The sequence below is a fragment of the Lepus europaeus genome, chromosome 5 (genome assembly GCF_033115175.1).
Source record: "Lepus europaeus isolate LE1 chromosome 5, mLepTim1.pri, whole genome shotgun sequence".
In the NCBI taxonomy this organism is placed as follows: domain Eukaryota; kingdom Metazoa; phylum Chordata; class Mammalia; order Lagomorpha; family Leporidae; genus Lepus; species Lepus europaeus.
In genome coordinates, this window is record NC_084831.1 from 60,170,906 (window position 1) to 60,198,064 (window position 27,159).

Below are 27,159 nucleotides of genomic sequence, written 5' to 3' on the forward strand. Positions count from 1 at the left end.
ACAACCGGACCAGTCACTGACGATCCTGACTGTTTGGTAAAGCATTGGACCTGAAGTGCCACGGCCCATGGAAACGTGCACGCTAGTGTCGAACAGTCCTTTCGCCCTGGGACAACACACACTCACCCTGAGGCACCCAGGTGGCCGGCCTCGGGGATGCTGGTCTCCCGCTGCGAACCAAGTTTGCCTGCACAGATTTGATCTGCAGATCTCCCTTCCAGCGTGTCTCTTCTCCCATCGTGCACGAAGTCAAACCACCAAATCCCATCAATCCTCTCCACTTGGTGTCTTTCTGATTTATCCCCCTCTCTTCGTGACCATTGCACTGTCCAGGAAGCTGTCACCTCTAACCTGGTCACTGAAACACTTTTCCCATTCAATGTTCACACTGTAGATGGAGAAATGACTTCTGAAATTCTTTCTTTCTTTTTTTAAAGATTTATTTATTTATTTGAAAATCAGAATTACACAGAGAGAGAAGGAGAGGCGGGGGGCCCTTCCATCCACTGGTTCACCCCCCAATTGGTTGTAATGGCCAAAGCTGCGCCGATCCAAAGCCAGGAGCCAGGAGCTTCTTCGGGTCTCCCACACAGGTGCGGGGGCCCAAGGACTTGGGCCATCTTCCACTGCTTTTCCAGGAAAGCAGACAGCTAAATTGAAGCGGAGCAGCCAGGACTCGAACCAGTACCCATATGGGATGCCGGCACTGCGGGCGGTGGCTTTATCCCCTACACCATAGCACTGGCCCCTGAAATACTTTTAAAACCTTCATATTTTCCTAGTCTAAAGTGGCACCCCTCGGATGGCATGTAGGCTGAGACCTGGTGCCTGGTTAGCCTCTCAGATTGCTATCCTGAGTCCTTCCCTCTTCTTCTATCTGGGCTGGCCACCTAGAATACAGACCCCTTCCCTCTGGCCTTGGAGCATGGGGAAGAAAAAGCTCAGCCCTGGGGACAGGCAGCCTGGCATCGCAGCTCAGCCCAGCCACTTTGGGCCTGGGCAGTTGCAGCAAGTTGCTGAATTCCTCCACTTATAAAATGGGGGTCATGGTAATGCCTGCCTCTGCTGCTGAAGCGAAGCCAGTGAACATGAGCACTGCCCTGGAATGCAGTGAATGCTGGCTGCTGGTTCAAGGCTGCTCCTCAAGCTCACGTGCACTTGCTGCAGTCAGGGTCCTCCTTAGCAAATCAGGTTGAAAGGAGACAGTGAGCTGCCAACAGGCTTCTTTACACTGTAGTCCAAGCTTCATAGGGCTTGGCATCCCTGCCCATACCACAGCAACTCCTGAGTTACTCATCTCCTACAATTCCACTGGGCTTACCCTGCCTGGCCTCACCCAGAGACTCAGTATAGCTCCTGCCCTCTTGTTCCCACAGGTACCTGCTGGCCCAGCACTCTAACACTTACCCTACCACAGTGCTCCTACCTGAAGGCTTCTCTGTCCCTCTCTCCCTGCCCACCTCCTACTTACACTGTGGTATCCTGAAAGCCAGAGACTACATCAGTTTTTTTTTTTTAATTTACTTTATTTATTTATTTGAAAGACAGAGTTACAGAGAGAGGTCAAGCCAGAGAGAGAGAGAGGTCTTCCATCTGCTGGTTCACTCCCCAAATGACTCCCCAGAGCTGAGGCCAGAAGCCAGGAGCTTCTTCCAGGTCTTCCAGCAGGTTCAGAGGCCCAAGGACTTGGGCCATATTCTACTGCTTTCCAAGGCCACAGCAGAGAGTTGGATCGGAAGTGGAGCAGCTGGGACACAAACCAGCGCCTATAGGGGATGCCGGAATAGCTGGCCAGGGCTTTAACCTGCTGTGCCACAGCGCGGACCCCATGGCATCAGTCTTGTTCATAAGCATATCACCCAAGTGTTTACACAAGAATCATTCTTTTCAACTTAAGAAATTCACAAAAACAATCCTCTTTCTCCAAAGACTCTTAAAATCCCAAATTCCCTCTGCTACCAATTTCATTCTAGCAAGCAAGCAACCTGCCCTATTTTGGTGGCATTCGCATTCCCCCCCGCCCCACTTGTTTCTCTACCTTTACCCCCACAAACATGCACACACAACACACACACCTATACACACACAGCAAACACACATCACAGAAAAGGTGATGCTTCTCAAATTTGGTCCAAAGTTCCCACCAAGGAAAAATGTGCCTCTTCCCCAGGACTGGGTAAAAGGGAAAAATTAATATATTTATTTGAGAGACAGAGAGAGAGGAAGCTCCCTTCTGCTGGTTCACCTACCAGAGGCCTGCAAAGGCAGTGGAAAAGGGCAAAGCTGGGCACTGTGAACTCCAACTGGAGTTGTCAAGTGGAAGTCAGGAACCCAACTGCTGGATCCATCACCCCTGCCTCGCAGGGTCTGCATTAGCAGGGAGCTGGAACTGGGAACTGGAGCTGAGTACGGGACCAAGCACAGGCATCCTAACTAGTGTCCACCTCCAGGCCAAACCCCTGCCCCAGTGGAGGAGCATTTCAGAGAAGTGACTCTGAAAGGGGTTCTGCATCCATTCCCATTCTGCTTTCTGAATATGAGACTGTGGGGCTGGTGCTATGGTGTAGTGGGTTAAGCCTCTGCCTGAGGCACCGGTATCTCATATAGGCACTGGTTCAATGTTGGGCATTGCCTAAAATAGTCCCTAACAACATGGCGCCTGGTAGATGACTGGGGGGGCGTGTCTGCAGCTGCTGCAGTTAAACCACGCAAGATCAGACCACCTGCAGGGATAGGTCCGATTTATTTCTGGACATGTGGACAGTGCGTGATCCCTATACCTCGCTTAAGGTGCCCCTGTGCATGGTCCACCCGTGCCTGTGTGACCTTTTCACTGATTGGCTCCCCTACTGCGCATGTCCTTTGTAAGCTTTATAAGCCTGTACACCTCCTCAATAAAGCGGTTCCTGCTTCGACAGAACTCATGGGTGCTTGTGGTGTGTTCATCACCCGTCGACCTTACCCTTCCCGTTCGCCTTGTTGGGGAGTATCTGTACTGGCCCCTGCTGGTCAGGGGCCAGCCTCGGACTTGAGACCCCGACAGTTCAAGTCCCAGCTGCTCTATTTCTGATCCAGTTCCTTGCTAATGGGCCTGGGAACACAGCAGAGAGAATGGCCCTAGTGCCTGGGCCCCTGCACCCACATGGCAAACCTGGAAGAAGCTCCTGGCTCCTGGTTCAGACTGACCCAGTTCCAGCTGTTGTGGCATTTGAAGAGTGAACCAGCAGATGAAAGATCTCTTTCTCTCCCTAACTCTGCCTTTCAAATAAATAAATAAATCTTTAAAAAATATACAGGATTGCACTCGTGTTCTGCTTGACAGAGCCAGTGGGGGCAAGGAAGAAACCGGATGTAACAGCTAGAGCTACAAACCAAGAGTTCTCTGCCCTAGCTACTCCAGCATTGAGGCTTAAGCTTTGCAATAAAGGTGTGAGCCTTTCAGGTCGATGTGGTGTCTGTCCAGTCCACAGAGTTAGAACAGATGGGACTTCCCACATAAGAGCAATTAGGCAGCACTTGTGAGGGGACAACAATCCCAGGGTCATGTCTTTGGAAAACTACTCAAACCCTACGTTGCCAGGGCTGGAAGGGAAGCCAGCCCACGAAGAAGCAAGAATCCATAACGACATGCAATCAATAAACCTCTGATGCCAGACCATCGAATTCATGTTTGCCTCCACCAGATGTTTGTCAGCACATTCTCATTTCCCTTCACAGGAGCGGGAATGAAAAGAGGTCCCAGGCAATGCCACTGCCGTCCAATGGTTCACAGTAGAGCGGGGACGGCAGGTATACACATAAACAAGTATAACCCTAGCATGTCAGCAGTAGCGCATTAGAAGTACATGTGCAGTATACAGTTGGCACACAGAGGTCAAGAGTGCCCGGGCAGGGTAGTACAGACGACATGCTCTTCGAGATCACCTTCATGCAGAAGAGGTCATGTTTACCCATGAACCTTAGGCAACAAGGTAAAGAAGCCAGAGAAGGAATGACAGGCAGGGGAGCTGCTGGTATAGAATATCAGGTGGGGCTAGCATTTGCACAGCAGTTAAGCTGCCACTTGAGACACATTCGTCCCATGTCAGAGTGCCTGGGTTCGAGTCCCAGCTCTGCTCCTGAGTCTAGCTCCCTTCTAATCCACACCTTGGGAAGTAGCAGGTGATGGCTCGAGTAGCTGAGTCCCTGTCACACACAAGGGAGATCGGAACTGAGTCCCTGGCTCTTGGCTTTGGCCTCACCCGACCCCAGCCATTATGGGCATTTGGGGAATGAACCATAAGAGCTCTCAGTAGGTTTTTCTATCTGTCTCTCTCTTTCTCTCTGCCTTTCAAACAAATAATTTTTAAAAAACTTTTTAAAAGTCATGTTAATACAAGACAGCATTGTCAATGTGGCAGAGAACGCGGAGGGAGCGGCAGTATTTTGTTGAGAAGAATGGTTAAGCGGGGGCGAGCTTGTGGCAGCTGTGTGAAAGGCAGACAGACTTGGGGAGGGCAGGGGCTGCGCAGCCAGAGGAAACTGAGCCCCTACACTGCACAGATCGCACAATGCTTAAGATGTTGTAATTGCACAGAAAAGATATTCTCTAAGGATTTTGTTTCCCCAGGAATTTGAAGTCAACGCTCAGCCAATCTTTCTCTAACAAAGCGAGAGCAATCAGAACCAACTGAGTCAGCAAGTGTTAAAACCCTGGAAAGTCAGTGTGGCACCAACTTTCCTGTTTGACCATAATCAACATAAATGTGGAGAGAAAACAAACCTGCCAGCCAAGGGAGGCACACACACAGTGGGCTGCTTTGCTTTCTCCCTAGGACGCCGCCTTGCACACAACATTTAGAATAGCTGGCCTGAGGGCTGGGAAAATCTACCTGCCTCTCTCCTCTCTCTCTCCCTCTCTCTCTGAATGCAATTAGAGAAGAGAGCTTCATTCACACTGCATCTAAAAATAGACCATGGCAGGGTTCACAGACTGACAGCTGCATTCTCCTACAGTAACCAGGAAAGGGAAGGGATGGCTAATTTAACTTAACAACTTCCAAAACAAACCGTGCAGAAGGAGCCCAGGATAAAGAAAAAACACAAAGGTCAGTTCTATCAAAGAGCTGGAAGAGGCATGGGGTCACTGTCAGACCATTTATTAGTCCTCCCCAAAGCCCGAGGAAATGGTCCAAGTGCATTGCCCAGGGTGCTTCAGACAGGAGTTTGGGCAGCTACAGCGGCCATGGGTTCCAGGCATGGCCAAGAGGAAGGCCCCGGACTTCCCCTCCCAAGTCCTCCAGGTATCACCTAGACACCCTGAGACTCAATCCAGTTTTCTAGAATAGGTAAGTGAACTAAGTTTTACTCCCCTCACCAGATCTAAATTACACTCTGCCTACCCTAGGGCATTAAAAAAAAAAGTGATTCAGGAACTAAACATGGATCATTAAGGGGAGAAACCAGGTGTCTAGAAGAAGTAAACCATTTCTCTCTGGAGCCTTGGTTCTAAAATGTTTCCATCACCACCACCACCACCACCCCACCCCCGCCCTGTCTTTCTTCCCCAAGCAGGCGAGTATGGTCCGGCTTCAAAAGAAGCAAGGGATGGCTTGTGGACAGAAGCAGACGGCTCTGGCTCTCAAGCACACCTGGGCCAGCCCTCAGTGGCTGCCAGCCACACCCTGGCACCCCCTCGCCCGCTACCTCCATGGCCCTGGTGACCGGGCCGGGCTGTTTCAACAGCTGTGTTATTGCTGGACATGGGCCAGTGTCACTCATGGAGAATCTGTTCCTTAAGGCTTCTGTGGGCAATTATCGCCCTGGGAATTTGGGATTCTCTTTGCAAAGAAAGTTCTCCCCTTGATCAATTAGCCAGGGCTGTCCCTGAAGTTGAGCTCGGGGAGGCAAAGGAGACAATATTCCCCAACTCTCCCAGCTGCCTGGAGATGGGCAGGTTCACAGCGCTCCTCTCTGCCTGTGAGACAGCAGCACGTTGGAGAACCATGAGCTGCAGCTGAGTCCTGGAACATCTCCATGGTACTCACACAACAGGAGGCTTACGTTGGGCCCCGCCCCCCAATCCCCGCCTTTCCCTGGGGGTCATTTCTCTTTGCTTCTCATAATGTGGGCACCCATTTGCCCCTGTGGGTCTGTACTGGCACCTCTCCACACACCTGTGCGCAACACTGAGTCCCAGGTACCCCTCCCACAGTGCCTGGGTGTCTCTGCCTTACATCGTGTGCCATCGCTTAAGTTAACCCGTCTCTAACCTCTTGCTCTGTGAATGTGGGAGGGCCTGTTTCAAATTGCTTGAATAAATCAACCCAAACTCCCTTCTGCATTGTTCCCATGAGCCCTATTTCCCGTGGGTGGAACCAATTTCTATTTCCAGTCCATTGTGGCGTCCCCCCAGACTGTTCCCTCTCCTGAGTTCTCACCAGGGGGAATCAGGCACCATTTCTTGACATTGAAGAAATGTCAGAGTTACGTGTTTAGCTACAAAAGCAGTATAGGATTTTAAAAGGAAATTTAAAATAATTATTCTCTGGGCTTGTGCTGTGGAGTAGCAGACAAAGCCATTGCTTGCAGTGCCAGCATCCCATAAGGGCACTGGTTCCAGTTCCTTACAAATGCGCCCGAGGATAGCAGTGGAAGATTGCCCAGATCCTTGGGCCCCTGGACCTATGTGGGAGACCCGGATTAAGCTCCTGGCTCGTAGCTTAGGCTTGGCCCAGCCCTGACCATTGTGGCCATTTGGGGAGTGAATAGGAGGATGCCTCTGCTTCTTCTTCACTGTAACTCTGACTTTCAAATACACAGATACATCTTTTTTAAAAAGTTATTATTAAGAGATCATAGGAGGTTTTTTTTTTAAGATTTATTTATTTATTTTGAAAGGCAGAGTGATAGAGACACAGAGAGAAAGCTCTTCCATTTGCTCGTTCACTCTCCAAATGGCCACAACAGCCAGAGCTGGTTCAGGCCAAAGCCAAGAGCAGGGTACTCCATCCAGATCTCTCACATACTAGAGCCATCTTCCGCTGCTTTCCCAGATGCATTAGCAGGGAGCTGGAAGGGAAATAGAGCAGCTGGGACTCAGAACGGAGGTCAGATATGGACTGTGGGCATCACAGGTGGTGGCTTAACCCACTGTACCACAACACAGCCCCCAAGAGTTCACAGTTCTGAAGGCCTACTACGTGCAGATATTTTTACCCACACAGGTGCCAGGCAGATATAAACGATCATTGGCAATCTCAAAATGAGGAAACAGGACCACAGTCACACTGCTAGAGTGAGAGGGAGGGAGGCCAGTTGTGAACCCGGCTTTGCTGGCGCTCCGATCCTTTCCCCTCTCACTGTGTCACCATGTGCCACTGTACATTACTTGTACTGGGAAGGGCTACTATTTAGCTATCCAACTTGAACACACTCCTTTATATACTAAGGTCTTTCATTAACTGCTGACCTTGGATCACATGACCACTAACATCCATTCTAGTCCCAATATTTCATTAATGTAGAAATCTTAACGGCCCCTGGATATTTAAATGCTTTCTATATTTAAAGCACTACGGCAAAATCAAAGGACTACAAAAGTACTCTTGCCCTCAGGGCACTGTTGTGCCAAGGGATAATAATCTGAGTTTGACTAACACAAGAATTAAATAGTTGACAGATACAAAAAGACCAGAGCACCAGACTACATAGCAATAACTAAAGGGGAAAGAAAAAAAAAAAAACTGTCATGTTACTACAAAAGGGAGTAGGTATTTTGGGGGTAGTGGTTAAGCTGCTGCTTGGAACACCTACATGCCATATCAGAATGCCTGGGTTTGAGGCCTGGCTTCCCCCTCTGCTCCAGCTTCCTACTAATGCACGCCCTGGGAGGCAGCAGGTGGTGACTCAAGTAGTCAGGTCTCTGCCACCCACATGGGAGACTCAGATAGAGCTCCGGGCTCCTGGCTTCAGCCTGGCCCAGCCCTGGCTGTTGGAGGCGTGGACCAGCAGCTGAGACATCTCTTTGGATCTCTCTCTGGTCTCTTTCTCTCTGCCTTTCAAATAAATTAAGTGCATAAACAAATCGTCTTTTAAAAATACTAATGATACAAGGAGCAAAGTAGATTTTGACAATGCCAGTGCTCCTATCCCCAAAATATTCCGGGGCTGCCAGCAGGAAGAGCAGATCTCGTGCACACAGGAAAAGCCAGCTGCTCGAGGGATCCCGTGTGCTTCACGGGAAAGCTTTGTTTCTGACAAGTTCCGTAAAGGAAAAAGTAGGCTAGAACAAGCTTTTTATTTCCAACCCACCTCTTCTTCGTTCCCATGAATGAGGAGGGATACAAATGAGAGCAGGCAGCCAGGGAGAAAAATAATACAGCGGCTGGGTCCTGACCTCTTGGATTCCCGCCAGCAGAGAAGCCCGAGAGGCGACATTTAATTGTGGAAAAACCAGCCTGGCTCTCCTCTTATCTTTTTCCTCTGTGACTTAAACCCACAATTACTGGCAACCCCTAGATTCCGAGTCACTCAGCTGGTGGTGGCAGCAATGGCTGTGTCTGTAGCTGAAAAGCAAAAGGGAGTTGGATTTTACCTGCCTCCGAGGCTGTGCGAACACAGCCCTAACCCAGCTTTCCGACTTCTCCCATTAAAAAGTTCACAGATGCCCCCCTGTCGCGAATACCACCAAGTGAGAAGTCCAGATGGAAGAAAAAGAAACGCGACTTCCAGCTGCTGTCTAATTCAAAGGACAAACTCTGAGTCTCAAATCCTAAATTCCACATTTCATTTCAGCACTGGATATGCAATTTTCAATTCCTTTTCTCGAGGATCAAACTCCACATTTTTTTTAGTCTGGTCATCAAGGCAACTCACTGATTGGCATCTCTGTCTTTTGAGACCTCATCATTTCTCCCCACTGCGGGCATTCTTGTACAGCCTAACAATTGGGCTTAATGTCCTTTGCACACAACATGCTAGTTTGCAAAATTTCATGGCAGGAAAAAAATGGGTCTTTCTCATTCTGGCTTTCTTACCTTCAAATCAGGTGACCTTGGAGGATTCACTCAGCTGCCATAATTTCAGTATGCAGAACTTTTACATTTGTATTCCAGTACTGGTTTCACAGAAAACAGTAGAGATTTAACCTTGAGCATCAAGTATTGGGCATACATAGGAGATGCATACTAAATGTTCTTCCCTCTACCTTAATGCCTTTGCTGAGTTTTTATCTTTATCCAGAAAATGTTCCCATTTCCAGATCATGCTCCATTTTCCCCTTAACACTACAGGAGGTTGTCGTCTCTACATTCTTCTCCCATCTTGGATTATTATTCTGTTTCACAATGTTTTGGTTTACATGTTATTGGGTATAAGTTAGCCATGCCCCCTTAGGCGAAGGGGCACCTTCTCCTAAGGACGCTGAGAATTCCCCACACCTTCTATTTTAGGGTGTTTCCCAGTTGCTTCTGTACTGACCAACATGCAATTTGCTACTCATGGGTCCTGTACTATGAATCTGAAGCTCTTAGCTTGGGATTCATGACACACTGAATTTCTAATCTTTGTTCAAATATGAACACTGATCATGTAAATGTGACCCAGGCACACTTTTCTCCCAATGTGAAAGCCCTTAACCACAGATTAATAACCACTGCCCTGACTACATGATGCTAATTTACTAGGATAGGTCAATTTTGTGCCGGCCACCATGACCATACAATTAAAATCTGAATTAATAAAACCCAGGCAGTGTCTACCTACATCCTTGTCTTGCACCATTGAATCTGCCACTTGTTTCTGGGCCTCTGTGTTCTGTCAGAACTCATACTCCTCCCCTCTATTCAAGTTCAAAAATAGTAAGATTCACTGTTATCAAGCATTTACTGTGTACCAAGTACTTTTTGGGCTAAAGCATCACTTGAATTATTTTACTCAGTCCTTACAAAAAACACCATGAAGTTAGTACCATTACTTCTGGTTTTACAGGTGAGGACAAGGCAGTCCAGGAGCATTTTAAAAACTTCCTTGCCAAAAGTCACGTGATTGTAAGTGGTAGGAGAGGGATTCGGCCCAAACACTCTAGCTGTAGTTGCCTCTCCAAGCTCTTTTACTTCTCAAAACAAAATAATGCTGCCTTTGGACTGAGATCACAAATTTTGTGCTCACAAATTACAACATCTTTAAAATTCAAGATTCAATTTAAAAATTATCTTTTCAGTGAGTTACCCATTTCTCTTTTTGTGTTCATGGAATACTTTGGGCACTTAAAAGCACTGGAGATATTGGAATAATTGTTTTTGTTTCTCTCTCCCTGAACCAGACTATGAACTTCTAATTATTCTGATAACATCTCAAGTATTTACTGTGGTTGGGACTGGGCTAAGTATGGGGACAAGAGGAAGAACAACACACAGTCTCTGCCTTCAAAGAATTCAGCCTTGCAGGATACAGACATGTAAACAAAGAGGGGCAATGATGGTTCTTGAAATTGTATTATGAAGAATAAAGACTTGTTTTAAATGATTTGCTTTTTAAATCCTATGCAAAGTATTAGGAGCTCGACAAATGGCTACTGAATGAATAAATGAAATTGGGGAGAGAGCCTTAGATGCTAGACTCTTAAAATTAAAGATCACGAAAACTTTTTGAGGTTATTTATACACTGACTCACCTAAAAACTGCTTCCTGTGTTGGTGGCTATGATACATTTTTTTAATGTCAGACTAAAAATACATTTCCACTACACCAACTCTATCTGCCTACCCAAGGACTAGAAATGAACACAAGGTAATATGTAACAAAATAAAATACACGAAAACTCTCATCTCAACACTAGGCTCATCTACTAACAAAGGAGCATCTCTTCTGGCTAAGTCGTGTCTGCCAAAATGGCTCACACCTACTTACAAAACCAGGAGACTTCTGTAACGTCAAAGCCTTAAGTGAGTCACAGACGCTTGGCTTCTGGAAGTTATGAGCAGACGGGACCTTACGGGTTGTCTAGTGTAGGAACAGGAAGTCACTTCACAGCACTACCAACAGACCCATGGGAGCACCACAGTACCGAAGTCCTAACATCACACTCACTTAAACCCCTCTATTTCCCAGCTCTGAGACTCTGCAGAAATCATGATTGATGAAATAGTCAATCGTAATCGGAGACCATTTCGTGGAGGATGAGACCTACACTAGCTTCAGCAGAAATTAGCCAGAAGCATACAATGACAACCTCAGGACAAGCAAGGGCAGAAAGTGCTCTTAAGCTTGAGGAACTGGAAGCAGGAATAGAAAGATGTCAAGTGTAAAGTCATCGCTTGTAGTCTAATAACCAGGCCACAGAAGCCTTCATGTCCACTTTCCTCTTTGCATCTGGTGTTCTCATTCTGCTTCTCTGTGCACGTGGTGAATGATGGCTGTTCAGATGGCCCTCGGGGCTTTTCAGTTCAGGTGCCATGGAAGACACGCCTAGAATTATTGAATCCCAGTTTCTTATGAGGGAATTTAATAGATTCCCCTTGAGTCAAGGGGCCCCTATAACCCAATTATCTGTATTTGGGACTCATCGTGTGGCCAGCTGCCTGCTCAGTAGCAGTGGTGGGACACTGAGAGAGGCCAGCTAGGCAGGTTCCTTAAGAAATGGATATGGAGTCCAGTGCACTGGCATAGTAGGTAAAGCCACTGCCTACAGTGCCAGCATCCCATATGGGCGCCAGTTGGAGACACAATTGCTCCACTTCCATCTAGCCTCTGCTATGGCCTGGGTAAAGCAGTAGAAGATGACCCAAGTGTTTGGGCCCCCAACATCCACGTGGGAGCCTGGAAGTAGCTCCAGGCTTCTGGTTTAAGTTCAACCCAACTCCAGCCACTGTGGCCATCTGGGGAGTGAACCAGCTAATCAAAGATTTCTCTGCCTCTGCCCCTGCCTCTCTGTAACTGCATATTGGGGCAAAGGAAATGACTGGCAACAAAACAACTACCAGCATCTCTGCTACAAAATCACTTTGTAAAGAAAGCACCACCCAGCGCAAACTATCACGGTGGGCATCACGATGATCACCTCTGCTTGATCACTCCCGGGGACAGGCTGCTCACTGCTTACAGAGACAGTGTTCCTCGATGAGGAGATCCAGCATCGGAGCTTTTTTCCACCTGACAGCAACTTTTTCTCAAGATATAAAATTTCAATGTTTTCCATCTTTCCCCGAAATCTTAAATTTAATGAAACTACAGTCTTCCTTGTTAGGTTAGGCCTGTGCTTTCCTTTGTAGTTATAACATGAAAAATGGGCAAAGCAACAAAAGAGGGATTCTTATTAGACACTTTAGGAAACAACCTGGACTACAACATTTAAAAAACCAGAACCCTCCATTTCCTTAAAGAATTACTACTACTTCTCCTACTAACACCATTGTCACTATTACTAAAGCAAAAGAGGAACTGGAACTATTTCTAGCATCACGGTGTAGACAGAAGGTGGATGTTGGGGAAAAATTTTTTTTTCCCTAATGTGTAGTCCCTAGCACATTTGCAAGTAGAATTCTTCTTTTCTCAACAGAGGATCTTCCTACTGCAATCTAAATTCCTTTTGCTTTAAAGTGCATACTCTACAAAATAATTTTACTTCATTTTTTTCTTAAATTAGCCAAAATATGGATGAGATTTTCCCCATAAAAGAATCTCACATATACTACATTTTGTCCAGAGTGGTATTTAAATACAGACAAGAAGACTCAAAGTTGGAAGAGGAGGTAGAAACACAAAACCACCATCTACATGTTGAAGCCACCATCATGGAGTCCACTGCTGCCGGCTGCTCTGCTGGTCACGTTGTTCAGTGATGTCACTAGGCTTTTGTTTTAGTAACCAGGATATACTTGTTATGGATGCAAAGAGAATCTTCTCATTTATATTCTAAACTCAGAGCAGGAAATGAGACATGTGGGTGATCTGCAGCTGTGGCACTATAAACAGGACCAGCTTACCACCTCGTCTAGATTCAAGACTGCACTATATTCCCTGAGATACAGATTGGGAAATGTTTAAAACACTGAAAATACACTGTTTTAGAAAGACAAATGCATCTTTGTCCAAGAATATTTTTTTTCCTTGTCCAAGAATATTAAGAGGCCAATGGCTGGTAGAAGACTAACTTCACCTTCAGATGGTACACTCTTGCTGCTAGAGGTACAATCCTTCTGTCTAAACTGTTGATGTACAACAGGAAATCTTCTTTGGCTCCAGCTGGGCAAGAGTCACTGAGCTAAGCATTTCTTTGTTTGACAAATTAAAGGACTAGGGCCAAGCATCCCCTTTCAAATTGGACAAAAGCTATAGATCTTCCTACCCTAAAAATGCATTTCAGTAAATATGATCGAAATTTTACATAGATTATCAGGGAGCTCACTTAGCCCTTGGATTCCATGCATAGATTGCCTGGTTGAAGCTTATTAGATCAGCAGCCCTATATTGTTCCCACCAGTCCTGCTAAAAGTATGCAAAAATATGGTTGATGTTTAGAAACAATTCCCACACATCACTCACCACCATAAATGGGGGTTTTGTTAAACTGAGGAGCAACCTAATATGACCTACTTGCCAGCATTAAATTGACAGTGAGCCAATGGATGGCTGAGAGGAAGTGTGAGGAACTGAATAAACCAAACTATAAACGCTAAAGTCTATCCAAAATGCTTGGGTCCAGAATAGAATTTTGAATTTCAGATTTTGGAATATTTGGATACACATAATGAGATATCTTGAGGATGGGACCCAAGTCTAAACATGAAATTCATGTATGCTTTATACATACTTTATATACATAGCCTGAAGGTAATTTTATGTATTTTTAGTGAGCCCACATTTTGACTGTGATAACGCTACATGAGCTTACGTGTGGAATTTTCCATCTGTGGCATTATGTTGGCACTCAAAACATTTTGGATTTTGGAGCATTTTAGATTTGAGATTTTTGGATTAAAAAAAATGGAATCTGTAATAAATAACTTTGCAAGAGTTTTAGATGAGCCCTATTCTGTTTCCAGATTGAATTTTTTTTTTTTTTCATTTGAAAGCACCTAACACAAAACTACTGAGCCAGATAGAGCTTTATAGTGGTGACAGTAGACAATGAGGGAGTTCTACGGCGATGCTGTCCAAGTAATTGTGCTTACCAATAATTACACCCAAATAAAACAAAGCCAAAGGTTCCCACGCTTCTGCCAACATAAACTTGTTCACAATGGTTAATTCCCAAGGAAGAGCTGTACAGGTGTACCTCAAGATTCCCTCAAGGGAAAGATAATCCATGAAGCAGCATGAGCAAACATCATGTCTCTAATCTTCTCTATCCCAGGTTAAACATCAAAATACAGTCTTCTGCCACAATATCAGTTTCTTTCCATTGCAAGTCATAAGTAATACTGGTGCACAAATGGAGGAGCACAATCATTTCACAAAAAGTTATACAACTTCATCCCAGGACTCTGAGCTGTCAAACTGGAAAACACACTGGGTAATAATATCATTCTAATTACTTTTTTCCTTTAGAATTATGTTTAGCAGAAAAGCTTTCATCTTGGGGAAGAAAAATTGCTTGCCACTACAGAAATACTTCTGCTTCATGTAATTGTTTGTAATAATGAAATATGCAAGTGAGACTTAGTGCTCAATTGTAGTATACAGCAGAGGGCTCAAGGCAAAATATAATGCCATTGTTATGTAAGAATAAAACAAATGTTCTGTCTCTCCCATATCATTTACCAGCATTTTTTAAGTCAAAGGGAATTTAGACCCTGGGAATCCTGGATTGTTACTTAAGACAGATCAATCCATCTTGAGACTTTGTGCCAATGGCTCTTAGTACTTCTATTTCCACCTAACTTGAAGATAGAGACAGAATCCCCAGGTTGAGTGCTTAGTCCCCTAAGACTGACTCCCACATCAGATGCCAGTCAAGAGCTCAGGTTTTGGTCTCTGCTTCTGATCAACTGGCTTTAAATGCGGGCTGACCAATCCCCACCTCTGGATGAATTAATTCTAGAGTGGCTCACTGAACCCAGGGAGACACTTTACATACATTTACCAGCTTATCCTAAAGGATACTGGAAAGCATACAGATGAGCAGCCAAACGGAAGAGAGATGCAGGGCCAGCGTATATGGGAAGGGCGTGGAACTTCCTGGTCCCCTCCTAGAGCATCCCTCTCTGGCATCCTCCCTAGGCAGGTATTTGAAAGCTTCCCTAACCAGTCCTTTGAGTTTTTATGGAGACTTAATTAAGCAGGCATCACTGATTGCATCCTTGTCTACTGATGAGCAACTCAACCTTCAGGCCCCTCCCTTCCCCAGGTGTTAGGGAGAAGGGCTGCAAGCACACCCTATAATCCACCGTCGTCTTTTCAGTGACCACAGTACAAGCACTCTTCAAAAGTTCAGGGAAAATGCATACATGGGAAAATTATGCATGGACTAAAAATGTTTTTAACTAATTAATTTGTTTTATTTGAAAGGCAGAAACAGATATCAAAGTTTTTTGCACCAAAATGAACTTACCTTTTAATTCCATTTTCCACAAACTTTTTGAAATCCCCTCTATGTATGGACATCACAAAATGGCCATGCTTTTCCTACTTATCACTGAATGACAAGCACAGGTTTTTAAAATGTTTAAAATGTAAGAAGGAAGGGCTCTGTCTAAAGACTTTTTTCAAATGTGGACTTTTTTTGCACAATATGCATGGAATATTTTTTCACAGTACTTAGAGATAATATACATATTATCTAACTGCTTTTATTATTATAAATTACCTTATAATACCATAGTTTTCTTTCCAAAGGCATCAGCCTGATTAAATTCTGGAGTTGAGTAAACAATGACCAGCTATTATAGTGTAAATCAATGCTTTCTACTTGAGGAATTGTTACAGTCTCAAATCCTAGCTAAAACCTGTATTGCCCATAAATTAAAAGATTCAAAAAGAATAAACATTTAGCTTCAAATGCCTAAAAATCATTTAAAATATGTATCGCTTATTTTATCTGTTCAAAACCCTTCAAAGGTAGGTGAAAATGCTGACCAGCCTTTTTCTGGAAATCTCAGCTTTAATTTCACATCCCAAACATGAAATTAAATCAATCTCTCTCTCTCTCTCTCTCTCTCTCTCTCTCTCTCATTTTATTTGAAAGGCAGAGAGAATCTTCCATCTGCTGGTTCACTCCCCAAATGCCTGCAATAACCATGGCTGAGCCAGGCTAAAGCCAGAAACCAGGAACTTTATCTGCGTTTCTCGTGTGGGTGGCAGAAGGACAAGTACATGGGCCATCATCTGCATCTGCTGCCTCCCAAAGGGCACATTAGCAGGAAGCTGGATGGGAAGTAGGGGCGGGACTAGTTCCCAGGCACTCCACTGAGACACTGAGGCCTCCCAAGCAGTAGCTTAACCCCCTGCGCCACAATGCCTGGCTCTGTTTCTTCTTTTTAGTGTGAGTCCTAAATTTCTCTATATTATATAACATTATTAGTCAAATCTGTGATAAACAGGAAGCCATTCACATGTAACAGGATCTTGTTTACCATATCCCCAATCTCTTATATCAGAAAGGAATAAAATGAGAAGATATAAAACAATTTCACGCTTTCTTAACACAAGGATCAGAAGATAATCTAGGCCCACACTGTGGCTCACTTGGCTAATCCTCCACCTGCAGTGCTGGCACCCCAGGTTCTAGTCTCGGTTGGGGTGCCAGATTTTGTCCTGGTTGCTCCTTTTCCAGTCCAGCTCTCTGCTGTGGCCCGGGAAGGCAGTGGAGGATGGCCCAAGTGCTTGGGCCCTGCACCTGCATGGGAGACCAGGAGGAAGCACTTGGCTCCTGGCTTCGGATCAGCACAGCGCGCCAGCTGTAGCAGCCATTTGGGGGGTGAACCAACAGAATTAAGACCTTTCTCTCTGTCTCTCTCTCACTGTCTAACTCTGCTTGTCAAAAAAAAAAAAAAAAGAAAGAAAATCAAGATTTGTTGTACTTAATATTATTTTAAGTCAATTATATGTATGTAAATATTTACATCAATGAATAATGACATCATTCTTTAGATGATACCTTACTCGAGGTCCATAAACAAAGGTATAGAGAATACATTTAAGAAATAAGTTTGTGTTCCCACAAACTCAACATGTAACCTTTTCATTTGAATATCAGCAGCCTCTACTCACTGCTTTACTCATGTAAATTATTTGATCGGTTTTCTTTTTAAAGATTTACTTATTTATATGAAAGATAAAGTGATAGAGAGGCAGAAACAGAGAGAGAGACAAGGTTTTCCATCCACTGGTTCAATCCTCAAATGCTGTTAAGAACCAGGACAGGGCCAGGCTGGTGCCAGGACCCAGGAACTCCATCTTGGACCCTCACATGGGTGCAGGGGCTCAAGCACTCAGGCCATCTTCTGCTGCCTTCCCAGGTACATTAGCAGAGAGCTGGAAGGGAAGTGGAGCGTCCAGGACATGAACTGGGGCTCATATGGGATACCAGCATCACAGGTGGTGGTTGTGCCACAACGTTGGCCCTAAGGATAATTTTTAAGATAAAAAAATTGGTACAATCTTTCTCTAGATGAAGATAAAATCCATTTTGAAGCCTGAAAACATGCCTGAGAGAGAGAAAAAAAAAGGACATTCCTATTGCATTTACATACAGGAACGTTTTAATAAGTCTTGCCAACATGGACTTTTTTATTGATGATAAATATTTACTGGAAAATACTGGAATTCATCTGTGAAGTTATTAACATGTGTGGGATTGTTTCTTACTATCTGGCTTAGTAGAAATGCTTACTATTTGAGTTTAAAATCATTTAATTTGCACTGCTGAATCTAAAAAGAGGTGAATATTGAGCTTCCAGCATATTTTAAATGAGCTTATAGAATACTAAAACAGTCAATCCATTTATAATAAACATAAAACTTCATTAAGAAGTGGTAAAAAAAAATCAATATTGCTAAAAGAATTTGTGTTATTTTGCACTATTGGAAGTTTCTTTGAGAACATCTTTGGGGTGAGCTTTTGGCCTAAGGGTTAAGACTTCACATGAGATACCCACATCCCATAGCTGAGTGCCTGGGTTCTAGTCCTGGCTCCGCTCTTGATTCTGGGTTCCTGTCAATGCACACCCTGGGAGGCCATGGATGAAGGCTGGGTCCCTGCCACCCACATGGGAGACCTGGGCTGAGCTTTCTCTTTTGATTTTGATTGGCCCACCCCCAGCTACTGTGGACATTTGCGGAATGAACCCCAAGGATGGGAATGTGCTTTCTCTCTCTTTCTGTCCCTGTCTCTCCACCTCCCAAATAAATTAATAAAAAATTAAAAACCAAAAAACTTCAGTTATGAAATAACTCACTAAGCATATTTAACAATCTTTTTCCAAATGTTGTCACATGATTTAATTTTAGACACTTATCATAAGCTTCTAATATTTCACACAAACTCACCCGAGGCTCAGAATTATTTTACACAATGGTTCTGATGCCAAATTCTAAAAATGAATTATGGGCCAATCACCTTCAGCAATGCAAAAGGCAGAATGGCAGGAGGATCCCGTGCTTTCTTTACAATCTGAAAGCTGAACAAGCTTCAAACACATACTAAAGTGTGGGACTACCCTCTAAATAATGGCCTGAGTATCAGGCTGCTTGAAGGTAGAAACATAGGACTCCTACAGTCAATTCTGAATATCTTGACCACAATGTGCCCAACATAAGCAATATTAGTAGTTTGAGTATCTATATTCTCAAATGCTGAAATGTTATTTAAATAACCACAGTGTTATTTTGTTTTATGTGCCTCTTTCAGAAAAATGAAAAGTGAGAAATTTTCACCCAGTTTCCTGCACACAAAGCTGTGGATTATGTAAATGTGGACATCAGGCACAATCTGCCCACTGCAAGCTTACAATCTAGTAAGAAACCACAGAACGCAATTCAGCTGTGCAGGTGGCAAGGCTGGCAATGTAGACATCACAAAGCCAGTAATGAATAGTGTTTAAGGAACGATAAAGTCTGTCCAGGAGGGAAAGGAGAGGCAAAGAATACAGAACATAGCCCAGAAAGCTCCAGGGGCATGTGAGCAATGGGATATCTTGAGGGATGGGTGGTTTTCAATGAGGAGCCCTCCATTTGTGGGAGGAAGGTCACCAAGAAAGGAAGAGGTGGGTAGGCAGGACAAGAGCAAGGGTGGGAAGGGAGAAAATCTCTGGATGTGTTTGCAGAGTAGGAAATGACTCCTGTCTGAGGCTGCAGACAATACGCATGGGTCACCAGGGAGAGAGGAGGCTAGACAGCAACTTTGGGCAGGAGTAGAGAGGACTGTCAATGCCAAGCCTTATCTATTAATCACTGAAGGTGTGCTGAGCAGAGGAAGGATAAGGATAAAGTTATACTTCTATAAAGACTGATCCCACGGGTCCATCTTTGTGGTGTACCAGGTAAGCTGCTGCCTGCAACACCTGCATCCTATATGGTGCCAGTTTGATTCCTGACTGCTTCATTTCTGACCAAGCGCCCTGCTAATACATCTGGGCAAGTAGCAGAAGAGGACCCGAGAGTTTGGGCCCCTGCACCCATGTGGGAGACCCGGATGAAGCTCCTGGCTTCAGCCTGGCTCACCTCTGCCATTGTGGCCATTTGGGGAGTGAATTAGTAGATGGAAGATCTCTCTCTCTCCTCTCCCTCTCTCTGTCTCTTTAACTCTTTCAAATAAATAACAATAAATAATAATTTTTAAAAAGACTGAGCCGACTAATAAAGGTATAAAAATAAAAACTGGAAAAGGGCTTAATTTCTGCAGTAAGGCAGAAAGGAGAGCTTACAATAGCTAAACAGAACTTTACATAAACTAATTTATTCCTTGGGTTGATTGGACTTACTGGTTGGCTTCTAACCAATAGCACTCAGCAGAAGGGATGGGGTGCGCCTCTCAAGACTGAGTGGCCTCCCTCTTGGGTGCTCCTCATGTGCTCTCTCTGGCTCTCATCACTAGGCCTGGGAGAGGTCAGCTGCCATGCTGTGAGGCGGGTCTATGGAATACCTCTGTGGGGAGCATGGCAGCCGGCCACCACCACATGAGTGGGTTTGAAAGCCGAGCCCCTTCCCACCTTAGAAGCCTTCAAGCCTCTGCTAAGACTGCAGACCAGGCCAACAGGTTGACTGCAACCTCAAGAGAGAGGCTGAACTCCCCAACCAAGCCATGCTGGATTCCGTACCCACAGAAGATAGTAAGTGTGCACTGATTTAAGATGCTAAATTTTGGGGTCATTTGATACTCAACATTAATGCAGCCACGTGACAGAAGTTATTTGATTTTTTTTTATTAGATAGTAAATATTTTCCTTTACACTCAGAGCTAAGAGGTTGGAGTCTGTCTAACAGAGATTACACCTGAAATAAACCACAGGCAACCAGCCCAAAGCAGTGGAACGCTGTGTCCTTAACCTTTTCACGCAAACACACCTAAGTGCGGTGTTCTGCTTCTCACACCCTCCAGGCCTCCTCTTACAGTCCCCATTCTCTTCTCGAATGCATTCTCCCCAGGGCCAGGAACGCTAAAACCCAATCCTTGAGGTTCGGAAAATAGTTTTCAATTCATAGTTTTTATTCGCACAGCAAACTCTTTCTTTCCCAAAGCTCACACATTACATTGTACATTTTTCCGACTGCAGCACATAACCCATTTTTCCCCATTTGTAGGTTTAGGTGTTTTTTTTTTTTTTTCCAGGTACCCTCTCCCCTAACCTGGTAGAACCATGTCTTATACAATTGTATACCCTCAGTACCTAGTGCTTAACACATGGTTGGGGGTTATGACAATTTGAATGAGCAAAAGAGTGCTTTGTACAACCAGCGAGTTGAATGAGCAAGTCAGACTGTTGCACAAATCTGGGCCTTCCGATTAGCCTCTAGAATTTCTGCACTAGGCAGTTTTATGATACTAAAGGAAATGCCTGTGACAAGCTATTTACGGATGAAAGACGCTTACTTTGGCTCTTGCTTTTAGAGGTTCAAGTGCAAAATCAGGCAGCCCCAGTGGTGGGGCATCTACTGAGAGAGGCAGATGGCAACAGCGGAGAGTGTTGGAGAGGGGATAAGGTGGTGAACCAGGAAGCAGAGACTCAGCTTCTATGACCAATCTTCTCATAAGAAATAACTCACGAGGGCACACTCCCAACAAGCTAAGGACCTCCACTAGGCCCACCCCCTAAACACCATCCCTGGCTGCAGTGTTTAACCCTCTTAGTACCATTTACTTACTTCAGAAGTTGGGGAGCCAAATCTTGACCAAACCATAGCAATATCCTTCTACCAAGAATTTCCTTCCAGATAGAAAGCTCTTCACCTTACTCCAACTTCACCCCAAATTCTGTGCCAGACTTGCCTCTCTTTGACATTTACCTCCAAAAACTGTCTGCTCACCTCTATTCCTCCCCGACACTCAAACACCTGCCAAGCCAGTCTTCTCTTTCCCTGCTCCAAAGTCTTTTTCTTACGCTCCCCCAGCCTCAAGGGAAAAACCTGGGTCACAGCACCCAGCTTCTATGTCTATCACCTGACTCTAAGTCCCTTAACAGGTAGCATCTTCATCTGTGCTCACATGGCCAGCCATCAGCACAGTGCCTTGCAACAGTGGGCACTCAAAAAGTTCGCATTCCATAAAGTTATCTTAGCATAGCCTGATGAGTTGTTCAACAGATGCGTTGGCCATTGAGCACATATACTGCTCCAACTTCGAAAGAGCAAAATCAATACAAGTGTGTATCAAGATTACTGCTGATAGCGAAAGTGCTTCAATCCATAGAAAGGTCCCAGGCAGAGCTGGCTTTAACATTTTCTCCTCTTTGCCTTGAACTTCTCTGGTATTGTTTCAGTAAAAATGTTTTCTCCCTTCTCAACCTGAGATTCCGTAGACTGTCCCGACATGTGTGCATGTCTCTACCTCTGAGAAATCACCAAATAATCTCCTTCCCACCAAATATGATAAGTCCCATACCCATGGGACTTTTGAACTGCAACTAAGTAAGCCAAAAAACTCACCTGATGTGGGGAAATGGGTGTTCATGGATGGCATTCCCTGTTTTCATAGGGATCTTTTTCTAAAGCAAGGGTTCTACTCAAAGCCCAGAAGGAGCCCTTGCCTGGGTTATACTCCCTCTGGTGTTAGGGAGGGGGTGAAGCTTGGTGGTTAGGGCAGCTTCCTCAGTTAGAAATCCCAGTCTCAGGGGCCGTTGCGTGGCTCGCTTGGTTAATCCTCCGCCTGCGGCGCCAGCATCCCATATGGGCGCTGAGTTCTAGTTCTGGTTGCTCCTCTTCCAGTCCAGCTCTCTGCTGTGGCCCTAGAAGGCAGTGGAGGATGGCCCAAGTGCTTGGGCCCCTGCACCCGCATGGGAGACCAGGAGGAAGCACCTAGCTCCTGGCTTTGGATGGCATAGTTCCAGCCGTAGTGGCCATTTGGGGGTTGAACCAACAGAAGGAAGACCTTTCTCTCTGTCTCTCTCTGACTGTCTAATTCTTTCTGTCAAGTAAATAAATTAAAAAAAAAAAAAAGAAAGAAACCCCAGTCTCCCACTCTCTCATCTTCTCATCTCTATGTACAAAGTAAAATGCTAATAAGACCCACCTCAAGGACAGGTTGGGAAGAGTAAATGGATTAATACAGCTGACGTGCTCAGAAAGTGCCTAGTTAGAAGTCAGCAGTCCATAGCCTCCTGCGATTATCACTGCCAGCACTTTTACAGTCCTCAGAGCGGGCTCCAAAAGAACCTGCAGAGGGCACTTCTCGGGCCAGCGAGGGGAGAGAGGAGAACGCACTTACTGATTTGGTTGTTCAGCTTGAAGGCAATGTCCAGTTGCAAGATGAAGAGCATGAATTGGAACCAAGGACTCATCTCCATGGCTGGGAGGGGAATGTGGACAGAAAACACAATGTCGTTGGCTTCAATTTCCCTTGGAATCGCCTCCTCGATGTCGCGGATCTTGTCGCATTGATTGGGTCCCCAAGGCATTAGCCATTTTGTCTTGTGATGGTTCTTACGGACGTCCACACATTTCGATGACATGTAGGACACCGCTGTCGTGGGCCCTGGAGCTGAAAAGAGAGAGTTTTCTGTTTTAGTAAAACCATCTACTGAAGTAATCACTCCTGTTTAACCTTCTTCCTTTTTACTTCCCTCCAGTGTAGGTACTTCCTTCTACAAAGAAAGGGGGATCGGCGATACCTAGCAATCTCCCAAATCCAGGTGAGGATCCTTCTGAGACCTCCAGGGGTCATAAAAGTATCCCCAAGCATCCTCCCATTTTGTGTTTTCCATCACTGCCCTTTAAAGAACATTTTTGCAATCAATGTGGTTCAGTGGCCTCCCCCTTCTATATCACTGTTCAGAACTCAAATGTCTCAGCAGCCTGAGGGCTGGGGGTTCTCTGGCCTTCACAGAGTACAGTGTGTGGGACCAGAAGACCTGGGTCTGAAACCTCATTGAACAACTTACTGCCAACGAATCTGGCCTGTCAATTAAATGGATCATCTGAGAATCAGGATGGTTGGTCTCTAAGATTCCTCTTAGCTCTAAAATTCCCCAGCATTGCTTTTGAATGAGAGAAAGAACTACAGAGACCTCACTTATGTACCTATCAGAGGGTAGAAACCCAAACACTGACTGCTACTTCTAAGGTATGATAAAATATGATCCTTATATTTCAAGATAGCAAATCAAATTTGAGATATATAATATTTTTTTAAAAATCCACCATTTAGGGGCCAGTGTTGTGGCACAGCTGATTAAACTTCTGCTTAGGAAGCCCACATCCTATATCAGAGTGTCTGGTCCCAGTCCAGGCTGCTCTGCTTCTGATCCACCTTCCTACTAATGCACATGGGAGGCAGCAGGTGATGGCCCAAGCTCTTGAATTTCCACCACCCACATGGGAGACCTGGATGGAGTTCCTGGTTCTTGGCTTCAGCCTGGCCCAGCCCGGACTATTGCAGCCATTTAGGGAGTAAACCAGTGGATGGAGGATTTCTCCCATCACCTGCCCCCCGCTATCTCTCCCCTACCCTCTCTCTGTCACTCTCCCTTTCAAATAAATAAGCAAAAAACCCACAGCATTTTATGACTGTAAAGAAGTTCCATGAATACAATTGAAGCTTTACAAGCTATAGAAAATTTAAGTTTAAAACAACATTTACCAAAAATCCCACTAGAAATAAACATTGTTGGAAAAGTATAAAAATACAAGCAGTCTTTTCTGAGTGTGTAATTAGGTAAAAATGTGTGCATGAATTAAATTGTATAACTTTTATGTGTATACAAATATTGAACTGTTTTTACAAAATAGGGTTATTGGGACCAGCATTGTGGTATAGTGGGTAAAACTGCCACCTGTGATGCCAGCATCCCATTTGGGCACTAGTTTGTGTCCCAACTACTCCACTTCCAATTCAGCTTCTTGCTATGGCCTGGGAAAAGGAGCAAAAGATGGCCCAAGTGCTTGGGCCCCTGCCACCTACAGAGAGACCTAGAAGGAGCTCCTGGCTTTGGCCTGGCCCAGTGCTGGACATCGCAACTACCTGGAGATTGAACCAGTAGATGGAAGATCTCTTTTCTGTCTCTCCCTCTCTCTCTCTCTGTATCTCCATTTTCAAATAATTAAATATTTTTAAAAATTTTAAAAATAGGGTCATATCATACATAATTTTCCTTTTATTTTTAATTATTTTTTGAAATTTATTTATTTGAAAGCAGAGTAATAGGGAGAAAGAGAAAGAAAAAGACCTTCCATCTGCCAGTTCACTCCCCAAATGGCCCCAATGGCCGGGGCTCACTCAGGCCAAAGCCAGGAGCCCAGAGCTCCATCTGGTTCTCTGACGTGAGAGGCAAAGCCATCTTCTACTGCCCCCAGGTACACTGGCAAGGAGCTGGATCAGAAACAGAGCAGCCTGGACTTGAACTGGTGCTTGAATGTGGGATGCTGGTGTTGCAGGCAGCAGCTTGGCTCACTGTGCCACCCTGCTGGCCCCTATTTTTAATTTTTTTAAATTAATTTTTTATTTATTTATTTGAGAGACAGACATGCAGGCAGAGTTCCCAACCACTGGTTCACTCTCCAGATACCTGCAATTGCTGGTAATCTGGAACTCAATAAAGGCCTCCCATGTGAACGGCAAGGCCTCAACTACATGAGCCATCACTTACTGCCTTTAGCGTGTACATTAGCAGGGAGCTGGGATTGACAGTGGAGTCAGGACTTGAACCCAGGAACTCCAATACAGGATGCCAGTGTCCAAAGTGTCAGCCCAACTGCTAGGCCGAATGCCTGCCCCAATTTATTCACTTAAAGAAGCAGTGTACCACATGATAAATTACACCAGCTCAAGAGGCAATCTGGAATTAATCCTAGCCCTGCCATTTCCCATTTACTTTAGCGTCACCACCAATCCATACCAGGAAAGTTTGGGGCAAATTACTAAGCCTATCTGTGTATCAGTTTCATCATCTCTTAGGGTAATAATCATTAGGTACACAGAGCTCTCTGAGTGTCTGAGTTATATGTAAAGCTCTCAGAAGACTGCACACACACAAAGTACAAAATTAAGATTAGTGATTATATTACACAGATCTTTTCTATATCATTAAAAATGTTCAATTAATGGTTTCAAAATGTCAATCACATGTTACATCAAAATTCAACAGTTTGCAAAAGCTATCAATAAGTCAGAAAAAATTCTTTCTTTGCCAAATATTTTTGTGAGCAATTTCTTCAAACTTTTCCAATCATTATCTAAAAGTATTATGCCACATTTTAATAGAGAAGTTACATACTTTTATATTTTTTAAAGTCCATAGGAATGTATGCAGAACTATACAGCTTTACAGTTACAAACTTCCTCCTCCCTCTCTTATTTCCACTCTTATTACATACTTTTATAGAATCCATCTTTTTTTTTAATATATATTTTTCCCTTGTTTTTGTGCTTAGAGACTGGCCTTCTCTATTTCCAAATTCAATAAAGAGCCACTTATATTGACTTCCAGTTATTTCTATAATTTTTTTTTAATATTTAAATAGTTGATCTTTCTGGAAATTGCTTTGAAGTACGAGGTGAGGTTCTAGTTCTATTTTTCCTAAATAGCTACATTATCCTTTACTGAACAGACTTTGCTTTACTCTATGTAAACCAGTTTGTGTCACTGAAGAATCTGCTCTTTTCCACATACTGGACTGTCAATTCAAAGGCCAGTACAAAGATCTCCTTACAAACTGTAATAGTTTTCTTCATATGGGTCCTGCTCATATAGAACAATTTGAAAGCACATTTATAAAACTCCTTTGAAAGTTAGTAGTGAAAGAAAACATCATAAATTATGGCTTATGTGTGTGGTTTAAACATGTTTGAGTCTGTGTAGCTGACACTTGACACTTTTCTGAGCAGAAATTAGCTCTTATTTAACAGAGCTCAGACAGTATCTAGGAGAACATGTGAAGCCAGAGGAGTCACTTTGGAAGCAAAAGTGTGTATTACCAACATTCTATCCTACTCCTCACACTCAAACCCACACTTCTTCTACCCCTAAAGATCTAAACTTAGGGGGAATTTTGAGTACTAAAATGTTATGTTTGCGGAAAGTAAGAGGCAATGACTATTAAAACTTACCAGAAAACTCTAGGCAAAAGTCTTCTGATCCATGCTGAACATGGCAACGCGGAGTCACCGCTAGGCTGTGCTAGGCAAGTTTTCCTTTGTAACTAAAAACTGTATAACTGTATCACACAGACTTTCTACACCTAATCCATCTAAAATCAGACATCTGGCTTATTATTAGAAATATGAGTCAATCAAACTTTGGTATCCTGACTCAGCTAAATGGCCCACTGACATGAGAAAGACCAAATGGCACATTTAACTGAGCGTTTTTTAATGTGGTTGGAGAAATAAACAGTGAGACAAAAGTCATGAATTCTATTTTTGGCTAACATACTCAAACTAACTATTTGCTGCAGAAAATAGTTACTGCATTTGAAAACTGCAATTCTTCCAAAATGAACCTAACCTTTTTCCATTTCTTTATTTTTTTTCCTTTTGAAAAACAAGTCTCTTACTCCTCAGACCAGAATGAAAAATAACTAGCCGAGTTC

The 27,159-nt window shown here is 44.3% G+C and overlaps 1 protein-coding gene across 1 annotated transcript in view; it reads right to left on the reverse strand.

Moving 5' to 3' along the window:
• The window catches only part of WLS (Wnt ligand secretion mediator), a 113,072-nt gene that overhangs the window by 44,234 nt on the left and 41,679 nt on the right, over positions 1-27,159 (reverse strand). Inside the window, exon 2 of the mRNA XM_062191521.1 lies at positions 22,841-23,113. Within this exon, the coding sequence (XP_062047505.1) occupies positions 22,841-23,113 (273 nt within the window). The remainder of the gene's footprint in view (positions 1-22,840; positions 23,114-27,159) is intronic.